Source organism: Ricinus communis, chromosome 6 (assembly GCF_019578655.1).
Source record: "Ricinus communis isolate WT05 ecotype wild-type chromosome 6, ASM1957865v1, whole genome shotgun sequence".
Lineage (NCBI taxonomy): Eukaryota > Viridiplantae > Streptophyta > Magnoliopsida > Malpighiales > Euphorbiaceae > Ricinus > Ricinus communis.
Window position 1 is genome coordinate 25,903,484 of NC_063261.1, and position 21,504 is coordinate 25,924,987.

Sequence of the window (21,504 nt, forward strand, 5' to 3'; positions counted from 1 at the left end):
TGAATCACAAAGACGTTTATTTTCTAATGAACATTACAATGATTAGACAATACATTTTGTTTCATGAATTTTCTCAAACTCATGATGTGTATAAAGATCTAAAAACAAGAACATAATAAATTAGTGGCCACTATCTCCTACAGTTCATCAGGGACCTAGAAATCAACAGGAACACTGCTCAGAAATGCCAGATTATAGGGAGATGTGGACTTTCCAAACTGAGAACACCATTGAGGAAGCTTTTTCAGAATGCTTTCAGCTTTTGGAGTTATACGGTCAACATCTGTTCTAAGCTTTAACAGGGGCCGTTTGTCCTTCATCGTTTGTCCATCCACACTGTGAGTAAACTTCTTACCTTTCTTTGCCCACAAAAGTGTTAACTCGAAGTTTCTAGGAGCTTCTTTCCCTCCTGAAAACTGAATTATATGCCATCCATCTATGCTGCTCTTGTTACCGGAAGGAACTAATTCCTCTGAATTCCCTGCATTCCAGACAGGAAAAAGTAGAGCATGATGATTATGTTCAGTGGGACTAGCAATCATATTAAGCTAAGCAGAGAAGTAGTGTTGCCAACCCCATTTTTCAGAAAATGTAATACTGTGAAAACAAACAGAATCATAGGAAAATCATTCTAGTCTAGTATCGATATTTCCTGTACAGAAAAGCCACATGAGATCAACCTGTAACTGGAGACCTTTACAAAAAAGCCAATCTAACTTAACAATACTATCATGATGATGGTGATGATAAACAACTAAATAGATAATATTACTAAGAGGACTGATGAGGGCTTACATACTGCATTTAAAGTGCACACAATGCACATCTGATGGATGTCTAAATCCACATGAAATGCTCAATTCATTAGAGTCCTAGTTTGCACTAGACTTGCAATAAGCTCATGAAGAAGCCAGGTTCATTAGCAACAACCAACTTGATATTTTTAAAAGCAAAATTATCACCAAGCTTGTCAAAAGAGTGGAATAGACTTTTAACAAGTATTCCACTCTTTTGACAAGCTAGCTACATGACTAAAGAGTCAATGCCAGCTACATGCACCCTACCAAAAGCAATCTCTATCCAATGTGCTACAAGGATTCTAATCACTGCAGATTTAATGCGTAAAGTTTCAGACCTTGATGATCAAGGATGACTGCAACTATTAGCAAATCATCAATTTTAATGCACCATTAACGCATTGCCACTTTAGTGCCAGGTACATGCATGGCAGTTTAACGGCAATGACAAACAGGCGCATGGCATATGTGATTACTTAAACTGGGACCATAAATCATCACTCAAGGCATACAATTCAATAAGGAAAGAGTTGTGGAAATCTAACTTTCATGTTTAATCTAAAACATGTATAAAGCATGATGTCCCTATGTGTGGAGGTTTACAGGCTCTTAAAAACTTTTGTGATAGAACCCCCTATTCGGCAAGCTTTGATGTTTGATCCACCTACCTAGATGTGCCACATGAATTATCATAAAAGGTATGCTTTTCATATTAAAGTCCCAGAAAAGAAATCTTTTCTTTACTTTTTTAGGCCATAAGTCAAGGGAGAACAGGGATGCAAATTTTCAATTCTGATGCTTGTATGCAAGAAACTTGTACCATCTTTGGTTAAGACTGGCAATGAGATAACTCAAACATCAAAAGAAAAAATATAATATGATCTTAAAATGTTTTAGAAAACTGTCCCGCAAAAAATGTCACAGCATTTGACATTTTCTCAAAAAAGATGAGATTTCTTAATGTTCTGAAGTGAAAAAGTTATCTATTAAATGTTAACATTATAGCTATGGTTTAGTAATATATAATAATCTTCTTTTTCTCTTTTTCTTGAAAGAACCATTAAAAGGACTACTTTATGATGATGGCACAGGTCATGGATTGGCATGTTTTGCCTTATAAGATTTAGCAGCAAACTGGGATTTATAGCCATCGCAGAAGAAGAGATGAGGACAAAATAATAGAAATATGAAGTTCAGCATACCTGTAAGGATGAAATCTTCTATTTCATCAGTATTGATTGCAAGAGACCACCGCATAGAAGCTTTTGTATCAATTGAAACTAGTGTCATTCGTTTATCCTCCTTGGTGTCACTATTTACTTGCAATGTGGGAACATCTGCATCACCCCATCCGCCCTTAGTTTTTGGATCCTCATAAGTCCAGCAACCATATTCGACAGAAAAGGTAACAAAATCAACCACCTTGTCTCTACCACATGAGAGTCCCTCATCAATCTCTTCAGCCTCCTTTGTCAATTTTCCAGGAGTTGCAGAAAATAGAGATACATATGAGCTAGGATCTTGCTTATTCCCATAGCTTCCTGTTGTATCCACAACATGCACAACCTGAGAACAATAGAGTTTGGGAGTTTCTTAAAATATGAATAAACAATTAATTGGGTGCTTGGATATACAGTTGTAAAGTACTATCCATCAAATAACAAATTGGTTGTGCAAGCGAAGGATCTATGGTCCTCAATAATTTTACTTGTTGGATAAAAATATCAAAACAATCATAATAATTTTTCATACAATCAAATATTAAAAATTTTAATACAAATCTTTATGTGAAAGCAATTCAAGCATGGTATTTCACAAATACAGTTGCTGAATAAAAGGAAAACAGGAGATATAAGCAACTGAACAAAGAAACTCCTTATAAACTCATCTATATTTCCTTAATTTGGTTGACTGAGTTACCAGGGACAAAAAAAATTCTCCTAATCAACCTTAGGCACAAATTATATTTATGAGCTTTAAGTATTTGGCAGAAGATTTTGCATCCATGAAACAAATCCACTTAGAGAAACCATATCCAACAAACAAACCAACTTGGATCTAGCATATAACTCAGATGGTGAATTGTTGGATTGAACTAGCATAATTAAAAAACACAGTGTCAAATAGGTAACCCAACTTTTTTAAGTATGCAGATCGAAACTTACATTCACAGCTCTGGCAGCATCTCCAGTAAATGGAGGAAGAATACCAGATAATATGAAAATGAATGAGAGGCCAAACAGGACGCTAGTTGCAAGGATGATTGATCTTTTTGCATCTAGACATCAATAGAACAATTGCAGTTATGACATGCAAATATATATGTACAATAATAGTAATCATGCATGGTTTGTAATTATAGAAAATATATACATTAATTTCAAGCAGAACAATTAACTTCGTTCTTACTATTTGTTAAAATGGACATTAAATGTATGAACTCCTTAAGAAAAATAAACTAAAAAACATATTACTAATAAACTGTTTGTCATTAAGATCTGTGAAATGCATTTTGTCAAAATTCAACTTAATCTTAACTAAACTAGTTCGGACTAACTATATGAATCTTTTTCTTTATTTTTATCTGCTCAAGACTAAAATTTCAGAAGTATAAGGTTGCTAAATTATTTTTCACTGCTCCTAGGAAACTTTTGGGCTACTTCTTAAAATCTTATAAATCCCGCCTGCATCCTACCCCCACCGCCCTTCTTGCAAGACATTAGTCCTAGGTCTGGTGCTGCTCTAGTTCATTTTCGTATCACGATAAACTTCTTTATATAAAAAATAAGTATTGACAACCAGTTGTCATGTAACCCATCCCCCTGTTGTGCCCAAATGCACTCCACACTTTATCCAATGGCCAAACAATTGACTAACAAATACGTCAAAATGGCATGCAATAAAATATAAATGAAAATAAGATCAATTAAAATGGAAACCTGAAAGATGGACATATGAAATGATGTAAGAGAGAGTGAAGCATATGACAACAGCAACAAAAACAGAAATTATGACATTTCCTAGCCACTCCGGAGTGCCGCCGGGGTTCCTGCATACAATCACAAAACTTATGTGGTAAATTGCTAAACATCCAGAATATCAGGCATGGTAACCAAATTATACATCTTGGCAGAGTTTCGGAATTATGGCACTCCAACATTCAGAAAAGTGCCATCATTCAGAAAAAATGTCTAGCAGAACAACCAGAAGGCATAAGAAGAATACATACTCCAACCTCAAAAAGTACAAGATATATAATCTGGAAATATAGATCCATGCCATTTTCTCCTTGTAGAGAGAAGACAACAATTTCAAAAGTCCCCCCACGAGGAGAGAGAGAGAGGAATAATCCCCCTTATTTCCAAGGTCAAGTGCACTATCCTTTGATTTTTGAATTGGTTCATCTTATACAATAAGTTAAAAGGTCTATCAATATACAATATGTGACATCTCAAAACTCAGGAATGTTGCTCGTAGAGAACTGCTACATATTCTGAAAATATGTTCACAAAACAGACGATTAAAATTTATTTTATTTTTGGTTGAAATATGCTAATTTTCTAATATGTTCTTTGGAGAATTGGCTTTCCAGTTTTCTATTCTTAGATTGATGTTAGAAATAAATGAAACCTGTTCTCTTTCGTTTTCCAGTATGAAATTCTATTTGCTCTATACTTGTTTTAAATACAAATACAGAAGCAATTTCTTTTGTTGCTGAATAATAACAAGAATTCATAGCTTATCGAGAATTTGCATTTGAATCCGATGCTTTTTATTTTGTGAATTTAAACTAGTTGCACTAGTTAGTTGTACCTAAATGGCCAACTGAAGTTGGTGGACATGTGTCCTCACCCACATGGATGCTTATTTGAACAAAGAAATATTAGTTTAATATTTAACCCTTCCACTTAGGGAAAAAAAAAAAAAACACAATTAAGCTAAATTAATTTGGCTTAGCCTAGGTTTATTTCAATTTTATGGCCCTGATTTACATCTGACTGCAAACTCCTCAACTACTTCCCCAACTCTCAGTAGCTATAAGGTCTCACAAATTCTCTACTTGTTCCTCCTTTGCATACTCCTCTTATCCTTCCCAAACATCAGCGGTAGCAAATCATCAGTCCTATCATTGACAATAACTTCATTAATTTATTCTCTTTTCGATGTCCTAATTTAAAGTCGCCCTTGAAGGCTAAGAATGACATATCCACTTCTTTTTTTCCCATGTTTGTAGATGCATTGGACATCATTTGCCGCAAATTCTCTCTAATTGCTTTAAATGACATCCAAATATGTGTTTATTGTTGTTACTAAGGCTAGATCTTGTACTCTTGTAACATGTTAAGATATTACAAATTGAATTATGGTCATAGGTTTACTTAAAACGAGACAAATTGAGTCTTTTAATTGGTTTTGGGATTATGGGATTTGTTCTTGTTAATTTGAGCTGGCTTTTGCATCACTAAAGCAAGAGGAAGTTGAAGTTTACTTTTGTTATTGTGGTGATTGAAAGGGAAGAGAATGAGAATCAATGGCACTGTGGAGAATGAGAAAGAAGTAGAGAAGAGGCGGATAAGGGATGGGTTCCTGAGGGATATGTGTTTGTGTATGGTGATAGAGATTGCATTAAGTTTCTCATGTGAGAACAGGTTAGATATTAAAATAGCACTAATTTTATCTGCCTAAAATTCCAGTCCACAGAGCCGAGGGCACACATGAGCTAATCTCAGAATGTTGTTTGGTTAAAATTCAAAGCATTCAGTTAGGTTTCAATTTTTCCTCCCTATTAACACCACAACCACCGCCACCGCCACCGCCACCATTGACAAGAGCAAAAAGGGTCACCAGTACCACCAACAAAACCACATTGTCATTGTCAGCACTACCTTCATACTAGCATCATTTGCACTATCACCTCAACCCTGAACCTATATCGGCGTCATATAATACCACCTTCATCAATGTCACCTTGACCACTGCCATTGCTGTCATCGCACACCTACCCCACCCACCACAACCAGTACTATTCTCACACACCAGTAGCACCCCATTTTACACAAAAACCAACCACCATACTTAAAAGAATAATTAACCCCACAAATATCTCATCTTTATTTCTATAACATTTTACTTTTTTACTAAATTAATCCCATTATAAACACAACCTATTGAGCAATCAAAAGCAGTAGAAACTAGAAATAAAAGAAAAAGCATCCCAATGAAATCAAAACAAAAGACTGCTTTAACAAGCAGGAAGGACTTTAGCATGCTACTTGACCAATGGAATTATATAGTTTCTGAAAGGAAAGGCAAGAAATTAAACCCAAAACAACTTTTACACTCAGATGATAACAGCATTTTGAACTTTACCTATCAAATCGAACCACAATCCCTATTAGAGTGCCAGCCAGGCGAATAAAAGTTCCTGCAGAAATTACAATTGGTACAGCCAAGCCCATCAGTAGGGTTGCAAGTTTGAGAGGCCTTGGCAACCGTGCTGGGGTTAGAGTTGCTTCAAGCAAGCCATCTGAACAATGCAATATCAGAAGAAAAAGTCAACAAAACATTAATTATCTCATATATTATATGTATATAGAATTTCTATTTTATCCCCTCTCGAATCTCAACTCCTAGACAGAAAAACCTGGACCTATTTCTTGCTTAACCACACTAAGTGTCTTAAATATAAACTTACATGCAAATGCAGGTGGAACTAGCCAAAAAAGTGCCATATAAGATGATACAATTCTGTAATAATTTCCCAATATCAGAAGGACAAGCCATTGAAGAAAACCAGATTTAAACAGCCATCTTTCAGTCTCAAGCTTGACCACATCAGCTTGGATAACAGATGAAAGCTGCTTTCTCTTGGAGTATACACTCGATAAATACATTCGAAGAATAAAATAACCAAAATGTTGGCCAGTCATTGCCCCAATAAGCGCAGGTGCACCAAATAACCCAACAACTAACCAAGGGTTCGCAACATAGGGCACTGGTGATGAAGATACTTGGGGTAGAATGAAGGCCACAAAAACAGAGAAACTTATTGAAAATACCAATGTGAGGATGGCACTGAGGCATGACAAGCCCAATGAAATGGCAGCTGAATAACCACCCATAAGCAGTGATGCCGCCCATATTAGAAGTGACTGCATTATCACTGAATTCTGAAGCATGCTTGCAAAACGTTGATTATATACAATCATATATGTCCCCTGAGAATGACACGTGTCAGAAAAATAAAAATCAGTTGCAGACTTTTTCAAAAGTACCTTGATGACAATCTGAATGCGAGTAAAGAATGGTGCAAGTCTCAGTAGTTTAAACTACCAAAATGTCAAAAAATACAGCAGTGTCACGGCTGCTTTTGCCCTCTTCCACGGTTCTCTTGTCTTTTGGAAGATGAGATGCCGGACCAATCTGAAGCAAAAAGGCAAGCATGTTCTCTCCAAGATGCTGAAGAGATCCAGGTTTGAGGAGCTCTAATTTGTCATTCTGCAATGAAAAACTTTTCGAAGTCTCTTATTACTCAAATACAATTAAAAAAGCTGTGTATATTATTCAATTTAGATTGCTTATTTCATAATCATTGGTTTTGTAACTGAATAAATATTCTGAAAGCTCCAAGATTGTAAAGGGAACATTACAGTCTATCCCAGATTTAAAGGAAATAAACTACAATAAAATGTAATTCATATATTACCTCCTTACTTCTTAATATCAAATGAGATTACTGCTGCTATACTATATTTCTTCTGTTTTTGGGAAGCCAGTTAACAAAAAGGTTCAGTCAGTGAGCTAATATTTAAATACATAGCAAACATGTGATAATCACAGCTTAGCATAAGCAAACCACTTCCCTAACCAAAGAAGCTACAGCACATGTTTAATTTTTAAAAGTTATGCATCCACGACTAAGGACAATATACAGGATGGATAGAAGAAGCTCAGTAATATGACTTCACAGGCCACAGCCCACCAAAGCATGCTGTCAGTGCATCAAGCATGTCATGCCATGTATTGTCACTGTGCTAAATTTAAAATTCTTTGACAATAGAAGTACGAGGCTCAGTCCAAAATTAGGTTGTTGCTTATAGGACCTACTTTGATGAGAATAAAACTAATTCTGGTTAGATAAATACGTATAGCAGCAAAATTGTTTTCTTACTAGATAACTCAGCTTAAAGCGTAGCCCCACAAGTTCACTCCTTTATCCACTGTAAGGACTTATGAAGCAGATGAAAGTCACATTCCCTCGGAAAGAAATTAGAAATTAACAAGGTAATGAAAATAAAGAAATACCTTAGTGTGATATACACCACTATTATCTGTGTAAGCAAAGTCAAGCCCTGAAAGACCAGCAACCTCTTTGTATACTTGGAAATCTGTGGCAGATTTAATCACTCCAGATGCAAATAGATCCTGCAAAACTAATCCAATATATCAATCACTAAAGCATACACACACACACACATATGTAATTCACTGGAAAAGAAATTGATATACCTGTGCTAAGACATTTCCGGATGGATATTTTGCTGCTGTTGCATAATTCTCAATAACCCATGGATCAGGACCAGCCTGAAGGTGCAGAATTCATAAATAACAACAAATATAAATAACATTCTGTGATCTTGAGAAATTTCTAGATGCAGTTAGACCTAAAATCGCCCCATCATACCTGCTAAATTTTACCTTAAACACACTAATCCAGCCCCACAACAAGTGCATTAGATCTTTGGTATCATTCTTAGTCACTTCAGTTCCAATTCCCAGTAACATCTTATGCCTTTAACAGTGCCTAAAACCACAATTTTTTTAACTCTTACATTCTTTCAATTCATTTCCTCTCTTTAACCCTTACTTGAGGAAACCAGGGCAAAAAACCTCTTTTTGCTACTGTCCTAAACTATTAAAATCCCATTCATATTGAATGACATGACCTGATGAAATCGCAATACAAAAGATGCACAAACAAATTGATTCAGAGAAAATACCTGAAAAATGCCAGACTTCCCTCCAATTCCCATGGCCTCCAAATCAACAGCCATGCGAATAGTTGTACTCCAAGGATGCTGAGACAGCAAAATACATCTTATACTAGTTATTACAGATAAAATATTTTTTAGTTCTTGAAAGGGAAGGCCTTAGAGTAACCAAACAGTTGATTTTCTTAGATTTTTATGAGAAAAGGCAGCACAGTCATCTTGCTCACCTAAATATGTAAAAGATGCCAACTTCAATAAAACTACAAGGGAAATAAAAGAGAAGTACAAAAGTAGCAAACGATTTTTCTTTCTTCAGACAAATAGTTTACGGCTACTGAAGTGAAAAATTAATATTGGGGCCTGGGGAAAGGGCCATAATAAGCACAAGCAATGTTAATGCGTCCAACCTGAGTTATAAAGCTATGAGCACCATTTAGACCTTCCTCCTCCCCGGTGTTAAATAAAAATATGATGCCATTCTTGAATCCATGAGCCCACTGAGAAATTCCTCTAGCAAGTTCCAACATAACAGCCACACATGAACTGCAATCTCCAGCACCTTCCCTGGAACACATATAGCACATTTTTAGTAAGAATGTAGTGGAAAATCACATATTTGTGAAAAAACTATTAAAATACTTGAAGGGTCAGCTTCTTCCTGAATCTTTATCACAAATGATTGTGGAGGTAATCGAATTCTTCCAATTGTGAACTAATAAGGATACTTATGCTTCTTGAACAAGAACTAAAATGATCGCATGTGAACTATTAATATTGGACATATCCAACAAGATGATAGAATTGTTCTTACCTTCCCCAAAACTAACGATGAAACTCAGACAATAAACTAGGCTCTGCTAGGATCGTAGAAAACGTTTTCTGATGTTTGAGGCTCTTAATAAATTGATCAATGGAAATATTATTCCTAGTTAAGAGAGTAACGAAGCCATTTTCCAAAAAAGAGACTTTCCATTTTAGAAAAAGAAGTTATTCCGGGAAGTAACTTTCTGGATCTTCACAAATTAATATGAAAGGAAAGTACATATAAGACAAGCACATAAGGTTATATATGGGTATAGTAACCATTGCCAATCATCTCCAACCATCTCAGTAACTAGAGGCTACTGCTGGTCACCAATGACAACCACAGCTCACTTTCTTTTTTGTATTTTTCTTTTACTTTCAAGCGCAGGTATAAAGTTATGAAAATCATGAAATTCCAACACTTTCATTCTTATTTACTGAAAAAAAACTTCTACTTCCATTGTACTTACTCCAAGCTTACAAGTTATATTCCAAATGATATATATATTCAGTTGAAACATACAAGTATATTCATGTGAAACAAACAAACCAAAAGAGTTTAGTCTTAAATGGAGTTCTTAGATTTTGTCCCATTTCTAGTGGTTGCATCACTTCATATGGACTTGGGACCCAAAAGATAGAGCAAGAACAATTACCGATAAGGATTATCATCATACAATAAACTACACAAAGAAAAGTGTGTCTGTGTGGGTCTGTGTGTCCATATGTATTACTATATATGTGTGTCTGTCTGTGTAAATCATCCAAGTTAATAGAAAAATGGAAACCAAGAAATTTTGATCAAGATAAACATTAGATTAAAAAGAAGAGATAGCATACGTTGAAAAGACAGTGTCAATATGGGAAGAGATGAGAATAGCATTTTCTCCTGCTTCAGATGCATATTTCGGCAAGATTCTTAGTAAGATGTGATTAAGATCTGAATAAACAAGTGTTTTCCCCTTAAAGAGGCCACTGGCCAGACGATTTGAGCCAGATTTTGTATGGAAAAGATCTACTTGTACGTCAACCTCCCAATGAGCTGTTTTCTTAATGTTTTCTGCTGCTTCCAAAACATACTGCAGCGTAATGCATATTAAATGAAGATATGTAGATATGGCTGCAGAAATCAAACAATTTTAAAATAGTCACTACGAAATGGGAAAGCCCATGCATAATAGAAGGGAACAAACTACTAAATATTCATAATCCAGAATCCAGACTGGAACCAATCATTTCATTTACGTATAAAGAGACTAGGACTTACATAAAATTCTTTTTCATCTTGCTTCTCAACTACCAAACCAATATGGAGAAAGATAACTTAAATGCATAATTTTATATCTGACAGTTCTTTAACAGAAAATTAGCAACAAATCACAAACAAATAAGCAAGAGACTTCAAAAGTGATATTTTGAAACACAACCAGGATGTTGCATATTGGAAGCACAGGTTCTGCAGTGATACTAGTAATACTATTACCAGACTAAAAGTACTACAAAGTTTATTTTTTAAAACACAATCACTTCACTCTTTCGAACCCAAATTTCCAGTACTAAAATCCGCTAAGCACAACACAATTAGAGATTGATCAGATACAAATACAATAGTATCACACACTATATATTTAAGAAAAAGATAAACACTTTCACTAGAATACCTGTAAAGCCAGATCAAGAGAATCAGAGCCAACAGGGTGAGGACCCAATTGAGTTAAAGCACGAATATGTTTCATAGCCGCCACTTCTGAAAACCCCCTTTTGCCTGCTTGTTCGGGTGTAAGAGGCACGGGCAAATTCTGGAATTGATAAGTATAAACAGCCCATGAAGAGTATATGGTTAACCCAAATATTATCAGCCATACAAATCCTGACCTCCTAATTGTGCTTCCATTTATTAAAACAACATTATTGCTAATGGATTCTTCGTTTATGGCTTCTTGACTGGTTGATGGTTTCGATTCTGACGAAGAAGAAGAAGTATCGACCCTTTTACGCATTTCTCTAATTGAATTGAGTGAGTGTGCTTGTGTCTGCATCCGTGTTAAGAGTTATTTGGGTTATATTGTTGGTTAAGTTTTATATGTCAGTGATGGCAGCTAAGTTGACTTCATTGTTTAGCTTGGCTTTGAAATATCTGGTTTTGACTATCAGAACAAACATTAGGATGGACCCCTAAAACAATTTTAATTTTTATTCTTTAATATCCATCTATAATCTATAATTGATATCTATCATATAAAAAAATATTTGTATGTATATAAAGATAAATGAGAAACTTTTAAACTGGATAAAATACTATAACCTATGTTTAGTATATAATAAAATGGAATGTAATTAATTATGTAATATAACAAAATCGCAATAAAATATAATATAATATTTCTTCTATTAAGGATATATATAATGTAATATTAATTATCATTTTTTATTTTAATTTAATTTATTTATAATAATCACTATACAAATAAAATATTAAAATAAATGATCTAAAAATAATATTTAAATTTAGCATTGTTTTTTAATATTTCACTAATTGTTAAAATTCGGTTTGAAGAAATTTAATCGTCAGCTGCTAGAATCCGATTATTAATCGCCAGATTGATCACCAATCATAAAAGGATGGTGACTAAAAGCGTTTAAATTATATTAATAAGAAAATAAATATAAATTATGATAAGTAATTATAATCACATAAATTTTTTATATGTTAAAAATTACATCAAATTAAGAATAATTGATTACATGATATATTTATTATTATATTACATTAAAAAATTATCAAATAAAATAATAAAGCATGTGATGATTGTATTATACTACATATAATAGTTACATTACATGCTTCATTTAATCTTACCAAATATAGTCTAAGATTTTTATAAATATCTAAACTTAATATAATTAGTTATTTGTGCCATTATTATTTTTTTGATATAAATATTTTAATTGAATATATATAATATCAAATCAATAAAACTTACAATTGATAATATGCCATAGAAAATAAAAAAATTGTTATTTATTAATTATATCTAGTTTAAATATTAAAAAACTATTATTTAATTAAAAGAATAACTTATTAAGTAATATGTTATTTTAAAAATTAAAATTATTATTTAATTAAAAATATATATAATATAATATAAATAAAAATTTAAAAAAATATAAGATTAAACAATCACATAACATCTACTTGTTAAAAGTAAGTATATAAATCGAAAAGAAATTATATATAAAAACTCTTATGCCTCATTATTTATCAATATTTTATAATTATTTATCACATTCTAAAAGTTAATAATAATTTAAATTATTTTTAAACTTCTTCTTTTAATAAAGTTTTAATATTCTAAATTTTATTAATTCAATAATTATGAAATTTATTTTCAAAATATTGATTCATGAATTTATTGATTACATGTAGATTTAATACTACAAGTATAATTGATATTCTAATTTTAGGATTAGGAGTTACTGTATAAATAGAAATCAATTTATTCATTAAGATAACCTTAAAAATAAAAATATTATATTTTTAATTTAAAATCAATAAACGTTATTTAATTAAGAAGATAATTTGTTAGTTAACATATTAATTATATAATAAATATAAAAAAACTAGCATAACAATTGTGTATCAAAATAAATATGCATGTTAATAAATTATTTTTATATGTTAAAAGTAAATATATAAACTAAAAACACTTCATGTCTTGGCTTATTAGTTCTATACAAAATTAATATATTATTTTATAGGATTAGAAATTATTATATAATTAAAATTAATTTAATAGAATAATATTAAGAATATAATTAAATGTTATTTTCTGAGATTAAGATTATATTTAATTAGAAAAATTACTTATTAATTTATAATTCAAATGTATAATAAATATAAAAAACATATATTAGCATAATGCCTATAAATAAAAAATATTTATGAGGTTTTATTGTTGTACAACTTTTAGTATGTGTATTTTTTCAGATAAAGAGATGTATGTGGTTATAAATTATAACAAGAAAATATATTTTCGCCATTAAAAGTTCTTATTCGTAAGGATTTAACCATCTTCACTTTGATGAGTCATTATTATCATATTGTCTGTATTTGATAATATGAGTTTAGAGCTTAATAATTTCTAATTTATTTATTTGACTATCAAATTAATCTCATCGGACCACTCATTTTTTAAATTGTAATTTGACAATCGAACAACTAAATTAGGAATTATTATACTCTAAGCTCACTTTATCAAACACAGGCTGTAATACCCGGAATTTTTCCTTTTAATAGTAATATTATTAGTAATAATTAATAACGAGTTTTATTAAATTAATATTACTTTATTTTTAATTAATTTAATTGGGATGATTTAAAATAGAATTTCAATGCTAGATAAAAATAAGAGAGTTATTTTTCTATATTTAATTAGTTTGATTTTCAAGTAATTAATTAAGTAAATTCCTTGGATAATAAATTTTATTTTTGGTCACTTAATTTTCTCCCTATATAAATATAGGAATTAAATTATATATTTGAAAGTTATGAAAGAATTGGTAAATAATATTTTTATAAGAGAATTTATTGGAGAATAACAAATTTTAATTAGCTAATGGTGTTGATTTTAATTTAAAAATAGTTAGTAAATTGATTAATTAAATTAATTAAGTGTTAGGATTAAATTGACAATTAATTTTAGAATAAGGATTAAAAATATAATTTTTTTAATTCGGGATTTTAAATGAAAATTTGTATGGTTGGTATTTTTGTAATTAAATATATCGGTAAGAGTATTTTGATAATTTTACTTTTAGAAGCAAGGTTAAATAAGTAATTCTATATTTTTAATCATTTTAATTTGGCCCAAATTAAATATTTAGGGGGTTAATTGAAAAGCTAAAGAAAAGTTGATGGATTAAACGGAAATTTTGCAGGGTAAAATTGCCAGTAATTAAAAAGTTGAGGGACTAAATAGTAAAGAAGAAAATTTGAAGGACCAAATTTCAATATAGAAAAGAAAGAAAAGAAAAGGAGAAGGAAGAGAATCGGGGAGGGAGAGAGATCGCAGGAATGGTGGTGGTGGCCAAATGCAGGTGTGGTGACACACCAGCGTGGCGGTAGGAACGACGGCAGCAAGAGCGCAAAGGGCGATGGCTTTCCGACGCCATTTCGAGCGTTTCCGACATCTTTTGGTGACGAGCTTGGTCTCAAAATGACCGGTGAGTTGAGGGCTTCCTTTTGGGAGTAGCGACGTCGACATTGGTGGCCGGAGGAAGGAGTTCTAGCGAAGTGAAAGAAGACGGAATTTTGAACTTTTTCGGCGAGTTTTGACGAGAGATGGCCGATCGGAGGGTATATCTGGACTCTTCTCAGCTCAAGCTTTTCAGTGGCACCAGTTGCGTGGCGATCGGACTCCGTTTGAAAATCGATGGCCGATATCGTCCGTAAATTTCTCCAGATGATCGGGAGTCGGATCGGAAGATCCGAAGCTGGAATCATTATCAGTGCGCTGTTTCGAGTCCGTAGGAGCGTTCGGATCATCGATCGGACTCCGGCGGCTGGAGGTTAGTCGACCAAGTGATCAAGCGTCTCGGTAATTCTCTAGCCCGTTGATTTTAGAGTTTGTTGAGAAAAATTGTGTGATTAATTATTGTATTGAGCATTAAAAAAATATTATGAGGATTGTTAGTTAAAATAATAAATTGTCGGACCGTCTGCCAATAATCGTGATTTGTGAAGTGTGGCAAGTCGGAAAAAATAATGAAGTCTTGGCAACCCGACTCCCGTAAAATAATTGTTGAAATACTTGAAGTATTTTCTGGTAGGTCCTAGACCCGTTATACGGGGTGTAAATGTTCGTATTTAGGAGAGGTTCTGCTGAATTTTTGATAGAATTTACCTAAGTCGAAATTCTTAAACAGTTAATTCTAGGAGTCTAGGCCTATGGTTTTTTATTAAATGTTTTACTTATTCTGATTTAATTATTTCCATGATTAGATAAATCCGTCAGTTCGACTCACTCCATCCGAGGCATCGGAGCAGAGCTAGAAGGTCGTTAGAACTGTGAGTTAAAGTCATATATCTGCTTCACATGTGCGTCATGCTAAAGTTTTACACGGCGATTCTGATTAAATGAATTAAGATTTTAATTATTTATTTAATTATTATTTATATAAGTATCGTTTTCTATATTATGGCTATTGTGAATACATGTTGACTCGGAATGAGACGACAGTAGAATATGCCACCTGATGGGTTGCATCAGGACCGCATGCGCACCTGATATTGCTATTTTTAAGATTAAAAATTTATTATATAATTAAAAAATTCATTTTTTATTGAATAAAATATTAAAAATATAATTTAAGATGTTATTTTCTAGAGTTAAAATTATTATCTAATTAGAAAACTAATTTATTAGTTAATATAATATTAAAATATAATTAATATGCTATTTTTTAGGATAAAATTAGCAGCATTATCTGATTAGTAAACTATCTATTAGTTAAAGTAATGTTAAAATATAATTAATATATTATCTCTTGGGATTAGAATCAGTATTTAATTAGGAGTATAACTTATTAATCAATAAATTAATACAAAAAATTATAAAGATTATAGATAAACTTGAATCTCATATGTTAATAATAAGTACACATGTCAAAATAAAAGTTTTTGTTCAAAAATTAAGTATATATGTCAAAAAAAACTTAGGTCTCAAAAATTAATATATACTAGTCCTTTATCGATGCGTTGCACGACCGTTATTATTATTTCGATTATAAAATCAAGTTGATAGATATAATTTAATAAAATTTCTAATATTTAATATTAATTCATAATATTTTAAAAAATAATAGCAAACTAACTATTTTTAAATATATTTTTTAATTTTTTAAAATTTTTATTAATACAATAATATAAAATTATTTTAAAAATAATTTTAATTAATTTTAATATTATTTAAATTAATAGTATCAATATAATTGTTACTATTATTTTTTAGAATTAAAATTTATTATATAATTAAAAATTAATTTATTATTAAATATTATATTACAAATATAATTTAAAATTGTAGAATCAAAATTATTATCTAATTAAAAAATTAATTTATTAGTTAATATAATATTAAAACGTAATTAATATATTAATTTTTTATGATAAAATTAGTATCATTATTTGATCAGAAAATTATTTATTAATTAATATACTATTAAAATATAATTAATATACTATTTCTTAAAATTAAAATAAATGTTTAATTAGGGATGTAATTTATTAATAAAAAAAATTAATAGAAAAATTATAAAATTACATATTAGCTTGAATCCACGTGTAAAAAATACGTACATATCTCAAAATAAAAATTTTACATGTAAAAAATAATGTCAAAAAACATATACATGCAAAGCAAAATTGTTACATCCATTAGTTATAATATGAAAAGATATAACTATTCATTTTCATTATCTCTTCAATTGCCATTTAACAAACTAATGACAATGGCAAGCAAAATTTTAATAAATGATTCATATTCATCAATTATCGGCTATCAATTATCAAACCAGTTAAACTAAAAACACTTAACAATATATTAATTGTCTAGTTAGAAAATTAGTGAAATCACATATCGATATCATTATTCAGTCAAGCTACAGCTCCTGAACTACAATCATTTGGCTTAAGAGTTGGGTGCATAAGAGACTCTCCACTGTGAAATTAGGAGACTTCTATTCAGTGGCACGGCTCCTAAAGACATCAAGACTCATTTCAGTAGGATCAGTTGCCTACCTGGATACCAACTAGTCTCTCTTGAACCTCTCCATTGAGGTTGCATAGATCACCTTGCTTCTCACCCTTGATGTGTCAGGAGACCTTTGTACATAGTAAATAACTAGTTGAAGAGAATGCCAAGCATTATACAAATACACACAACTAAACTATTTTTAACATGTGTTATTACCATGTGATGAAAAAAATTCTGTTTGTTTGGCAATTCTCTGCAGTCACGAAATTAAAATCATAAACAGCATTGACACTTGTCAGAAGGGAGGCTTGCACTAAAACTTTCGTAGCTTTGGGCTGGCTCACCAATCTTTTCCACGATAGCTTGCTTTTGTTTCTCCTCGATCTTAAAGACAATGAAGCAATAAGTTCTTTTTGCCTTCCACTCCAAAACCTTAATTTGTAGTCATCATGCACAACTGCACAGACATTTCAAATGCTGCGTTAGCCTGTAAAGTAGAGAAAATAGTAAATGAAAGATTTCATCAATCACATTATGGCTTCTTGAAGACTGTCCTATGCTGCTACTTGGTGATATTTGCACATGGTGATATCTGCACATCAATAATCAGAAAATGGAGGTTTACTTTTCCTTTCCAAACCATAATTAGAGATGCATATTTGAACTGCACTGACTAACTACTAAGCCACAAATATCCCATATCCAATATCAATAGATCAGAGATTTGTGCATCTCAACACCTCACAATTCTATGCATACAAATTTATTTTACATTAGCCATAAATATCGATTCTCTAAAGTGCAACCTAAGACCTTCATTCAGTCAGAACATACTCTCAAAACCTCAGCGAAAAATAATTAGGCTATTAGGTCTCTATGAAAGCTGGTATGCATAAATCTAAGTTCAAACAAACTCACCTAGTTAAAATCCGCAAACCAATGCATAACTAAAAGGAGTAAAGGACGTATCATATATATCCAAGTAGTCAAAATGTAATCCACTAATACTCACACTCTCTCTCACCATTAAATATGTAAATCAAACAATAATCAACTAACCGCTAAAAAGAGATTGAACAAGCGGGAAGATCCAAAAGAATTCTGCTTTCATTTCCCCCATATGGTGCACTGATTTACTTATGTTACAGTCTTCAGCAGGCAAGGCTGGAAATTCAAACTCCTCAACTCAGCTCTTGGGTGTAACATGGTTTGATCTCATACCTCTTCTTATCATCTCATCCCGCAATTCAAAAGCCTTTTCTAATTCTCCTGCGATGCAGCAACCATGTACCAAAAAACTGTATGCTAGCGTATCAGGTTTTAGACCCTTGTCTAGCATTGTGTGCCACAATTTGATAGCTTCTTGTAAATTACTCCTTTTGCATTGCTCATAGATAATTGTCGAATAAGTGATGTAATCTGGCAAAATATCATTGTCTGTCATGCCATGTAGGAGCTTGGTTGCTTCCTCAATCTTTCCCAATCTGCAGAAGCCCCGGATAAGAATATTATATGAAACAGTAGTTGCCAAAAATCCTTTAAGCATTGCATGATGAAGCTGTACAGCTTTCTCCATGTTCCCGCCCCTAGTAAGATGATCAAGGAAACAACCATATGTGATATGATTCGGAGTCACATCGCTAACCAATGTTTCCTTAGAGAGAAGCTCAGCCTTATCCATTAATCCTGCTTTACATAAACCATTTATTAGAGCAGTGTAAGTTACAACATTTGGAAGACATCCTTCGTCGACCATTATATCCCAAAGCCCAAATGCCTCCTTAAGATTCCCTGCCTTGCTGTGTCTATCAATCATGTTGGTATATATTACAGCATCAGGCCTCAATCCATGATTATGCATCTCCTTCAAAAGGCCAAATAATGCTCTAGTATCATGTTCTCTTGCAGTTCCATCTATAAGTATGGCATAGCACACAAGATCCATGGCAACGCCTCTCTCCACCATCACACGACAAGCACTCACTGCATCTTTGAATCTTCCTTCTTTGCAATAACCATGCACAAGTGCGCTGTAACACATATTATTTAACTTGTGATGATCCTTGTGAAGGTCATCAACAAATTCTTTGGCTTCAGATACTCTGCCTACAGAACAAAGACCACTTATGAGAGGCCTATAGGTATATGTATCTGGAACAAAACCTTTCCCTACCATTTCATCAAGCAAATGAAAGGCTTCTGATATGTTTCCACTTCTACAATGTCCTTCAATCATAACATTATAAGTGACCTCACTTGGCATGATTTTTCTTTCTTTCATTTCACCAAACAATCTAATTGCCTCAGCCATCATATTTGCTCGACAGAGGCCCGATATAATTGCAGTGAAGGTGTATGTATTTGGAGAAATTCCCTTTGCAGTCATCTCGTTATACACCTTAAATGCCTTATGCCACTCCCCTTCATTGCAGTATCCACTTATCAATGATGTATATGTTACCACCGTCGGTGTCAATCCTTTGTCGATCATCTCATCAAAATAATACTTTGCTGCACTCGCATTCCCCAACTTGCAGTAGCCATTTATCAAGGAATTATAGGGATAGACTGTGAATTCAATGCTTGCTTTAGTCATTTTATCAAGAAAACCAATTGCATTATCCATTTCACCTCTTCTACAAAATGAATCAATCAGAATTGAGTAAGTTATATGATTTGCACATAACCCTTTCTCTCCCATTTCTTTGAAAAGTAACTCTGCTTCATTAAACTTTCCATCTTTACACAAAGAATTGATCAATGCATTGTATTCAAACAAATTAGGTACTACACCAACTTTTCCAGCATTGTTGACCAAATCAAAAGCATCCCCAATCCTCCCCTTCCTCCTCAACCCCTCAATAAGACCTGAAACAGCTGCCTCACTTGGTACAAATCCCAATTCAATCATTTCGTTCAACATCCCCATACCAAACTCAAACTCCTGTATCTTGCATAATCCAAGTATTAAGGTACAATAAGTAACCACATTCGCCTCCAATCCCTTCTGCATCAAACAATTCTTAATTTCAAGAGCCTCCCAAATTCTCCGGCTTTTACAAAGCCCGTGAATCAACACATTATACACCACTATACTCAATTTACACTGATTAAACTCCATCCAATGAATCATCTCCTTCGCCTTATTAAAATCCTTCAACTCGCACAAGCTTCTGACTACAGCAGAATAAATATAAATATCAGGCTGAACATTAGCACTAACAATGTCATCAAACAACAATAAAACATCATTAAACCTTCTAAACCTCAAAAGCCCATTTAAAAGGGCACTCAAAGTCCTAACTTCAGGCATCAAATTACAATCTTTCATCAACCTGAAAATCAAAACACCATCAAGGACTCTCTTATTCTGAATGTAACTTTGAATCAGCAAGTCAAAACCTAAACTAGAACTAAATTTACATGCTCTAAAAGAATCCAAAAGAGCCTCAAAAACCTCTCTTGGGTCCAACTGACGAAGGAGCAACGTTTGCAAGATTGATGAGGCAGGCCAGCATAAATTATTATTAACTAAAGAATGGACTACAATGCAAAATGAGACAGTTGAGTGATTAAAGTTCTTGTGCAAGCCAAGAAAGTTAAAGAACCTCAAAGCTAACCTTGAGTCATTAAGGGACAGCATCATCAAGACTTTGTCAACATGGGAAGGCTTCAGATTCCGTGAAATGAATGGATCATTGAATGCAATTCTCCAGCTTTGTTTCCCTCTTAAGATGCTAGTGAGAATGGATATGAATTGGAAGTCTTCTTTATCTTGGATTACTGTGGAGGATCTGAAGTTGCAAAAGAATTTGGGTTTGGTATAGAATAAGGGTGGTCTAGAGACATGGCTATAAGAAGAAGAAAATCTCATGTTTTGGGATCGAAATGTTAAGGGGTTTCGGGTATATAGAGTGGAAGTAGTAACTGAGAATTGCTTTGACATATGAAGAATTGAAGAAGCAGTCACATTGTTGACGAGTTAGTTAGGGGAGAGGCTTGGGTTTATTTATTTATTTTCTTTTATTTTGTTTTCGTAAGGGTTTTATTGGGCACCGGTGTCATCCTGCCGAGTCTATTGTGTGTATGGAGCTAACAACTGACTCAATCCAGAAATTTAAAACACAAAACTTTACCTTAAATTCCTATTTGATTACA

General features: G+C 32.6%; 2 protein-coding genes and 1 pseudogene across 7 annotated transcripts; all 3 read right to left on the bottom strand.

Moving 5' to 3' along the window:
- On the bottom strand, positions 1-11,729 carry LOC8279055 (endoplasmic reticulum metallopeptidase 1). 3 transcript variants are annotated; one of them, XM_002532707.4, is made up of 13 exons: positions 11,254-11,729; positions 10,433-10,671; positions 9,196-9,352; positions 8,798-8,875; positions 8,307-8,381; positions 8,103-8,222; positions 7,131-7,295; positions 6,493-7,015; positions 6,168-6,324; positions 3,737-3,846; positions 2,963-3,075; positions 2,000-2,363; positions 1-481 (listed from the first exon to the last, which is right to left on the bottom strand). In XM_002532707.4, the coding sequence occupies exons 1-13, from the start codon at positions 11,629-11,631 to the stop codon at positions 156-158; spliced, it is 2,805 nt and encodes a 934-aa protein (XP_002532753.2). In that variant the 5' UTR covers positions 11,632-11,729; the 3' UTR covers positions 1-155. The 3 variants fall into 3 exon arrangements, with proteins under 3 accessions (XP_002532753.2, XP_048231665.1, XP_015583085.1); XM_048375708.1 differs by having other exon boundaries at positions 10,433-10,712; positions 11,254-11,392; XM_015727599.3 differs by lacking the exon at positions 10,433-10,671 and having other exon boundaries at positions 11,254-11,391.
- A 5,438-nt stretch (positions 11,730-17,167) lies between these two features.
- Positions 17,168-18,466, bottom strand: LOC107262326 (annotated as a pseudogene).
- Positions 17,168-21,504, bottom strand: LOC8279056 (putative pentatricopeptide repeat-containing protein At5g59900). Of its 4 annotated transcripts, XM_048375980.1 has the most exons (4): positions 20,967-21,504; positions 18,406-20,681; positions 17,878-17,938; positions 17,168-17,803 (listed from the first exon to the last, which is right to left on the bottom strand). In XM_048375980.1, exons 1-2 carry the CDS (start codon positions 21,290-21,292, stop codon positions 18,533-18,535), a joined length of 2,475 nt encoding a protein of 824 aa, XP_048231937.1. In that variant the 5' UTR covers positions 21,293-21,504; the 3' UTR covers positions 17,168-17,803; positions 17,878-17,938; positions 18,406-18,532. The 4 variants fall into 4 exon arrangements, with proteins under 4 accessions (XP_048231937.1, XP_048231939.1, XP_048231936.1 ...); XM_048375982.1 differs by lacking the exon at positions 17,878-17,938 and having other exon boundaries at positions 18,406-20,523; XM_048375979.1 differs by lacking the exon at positions 17,878-17,938.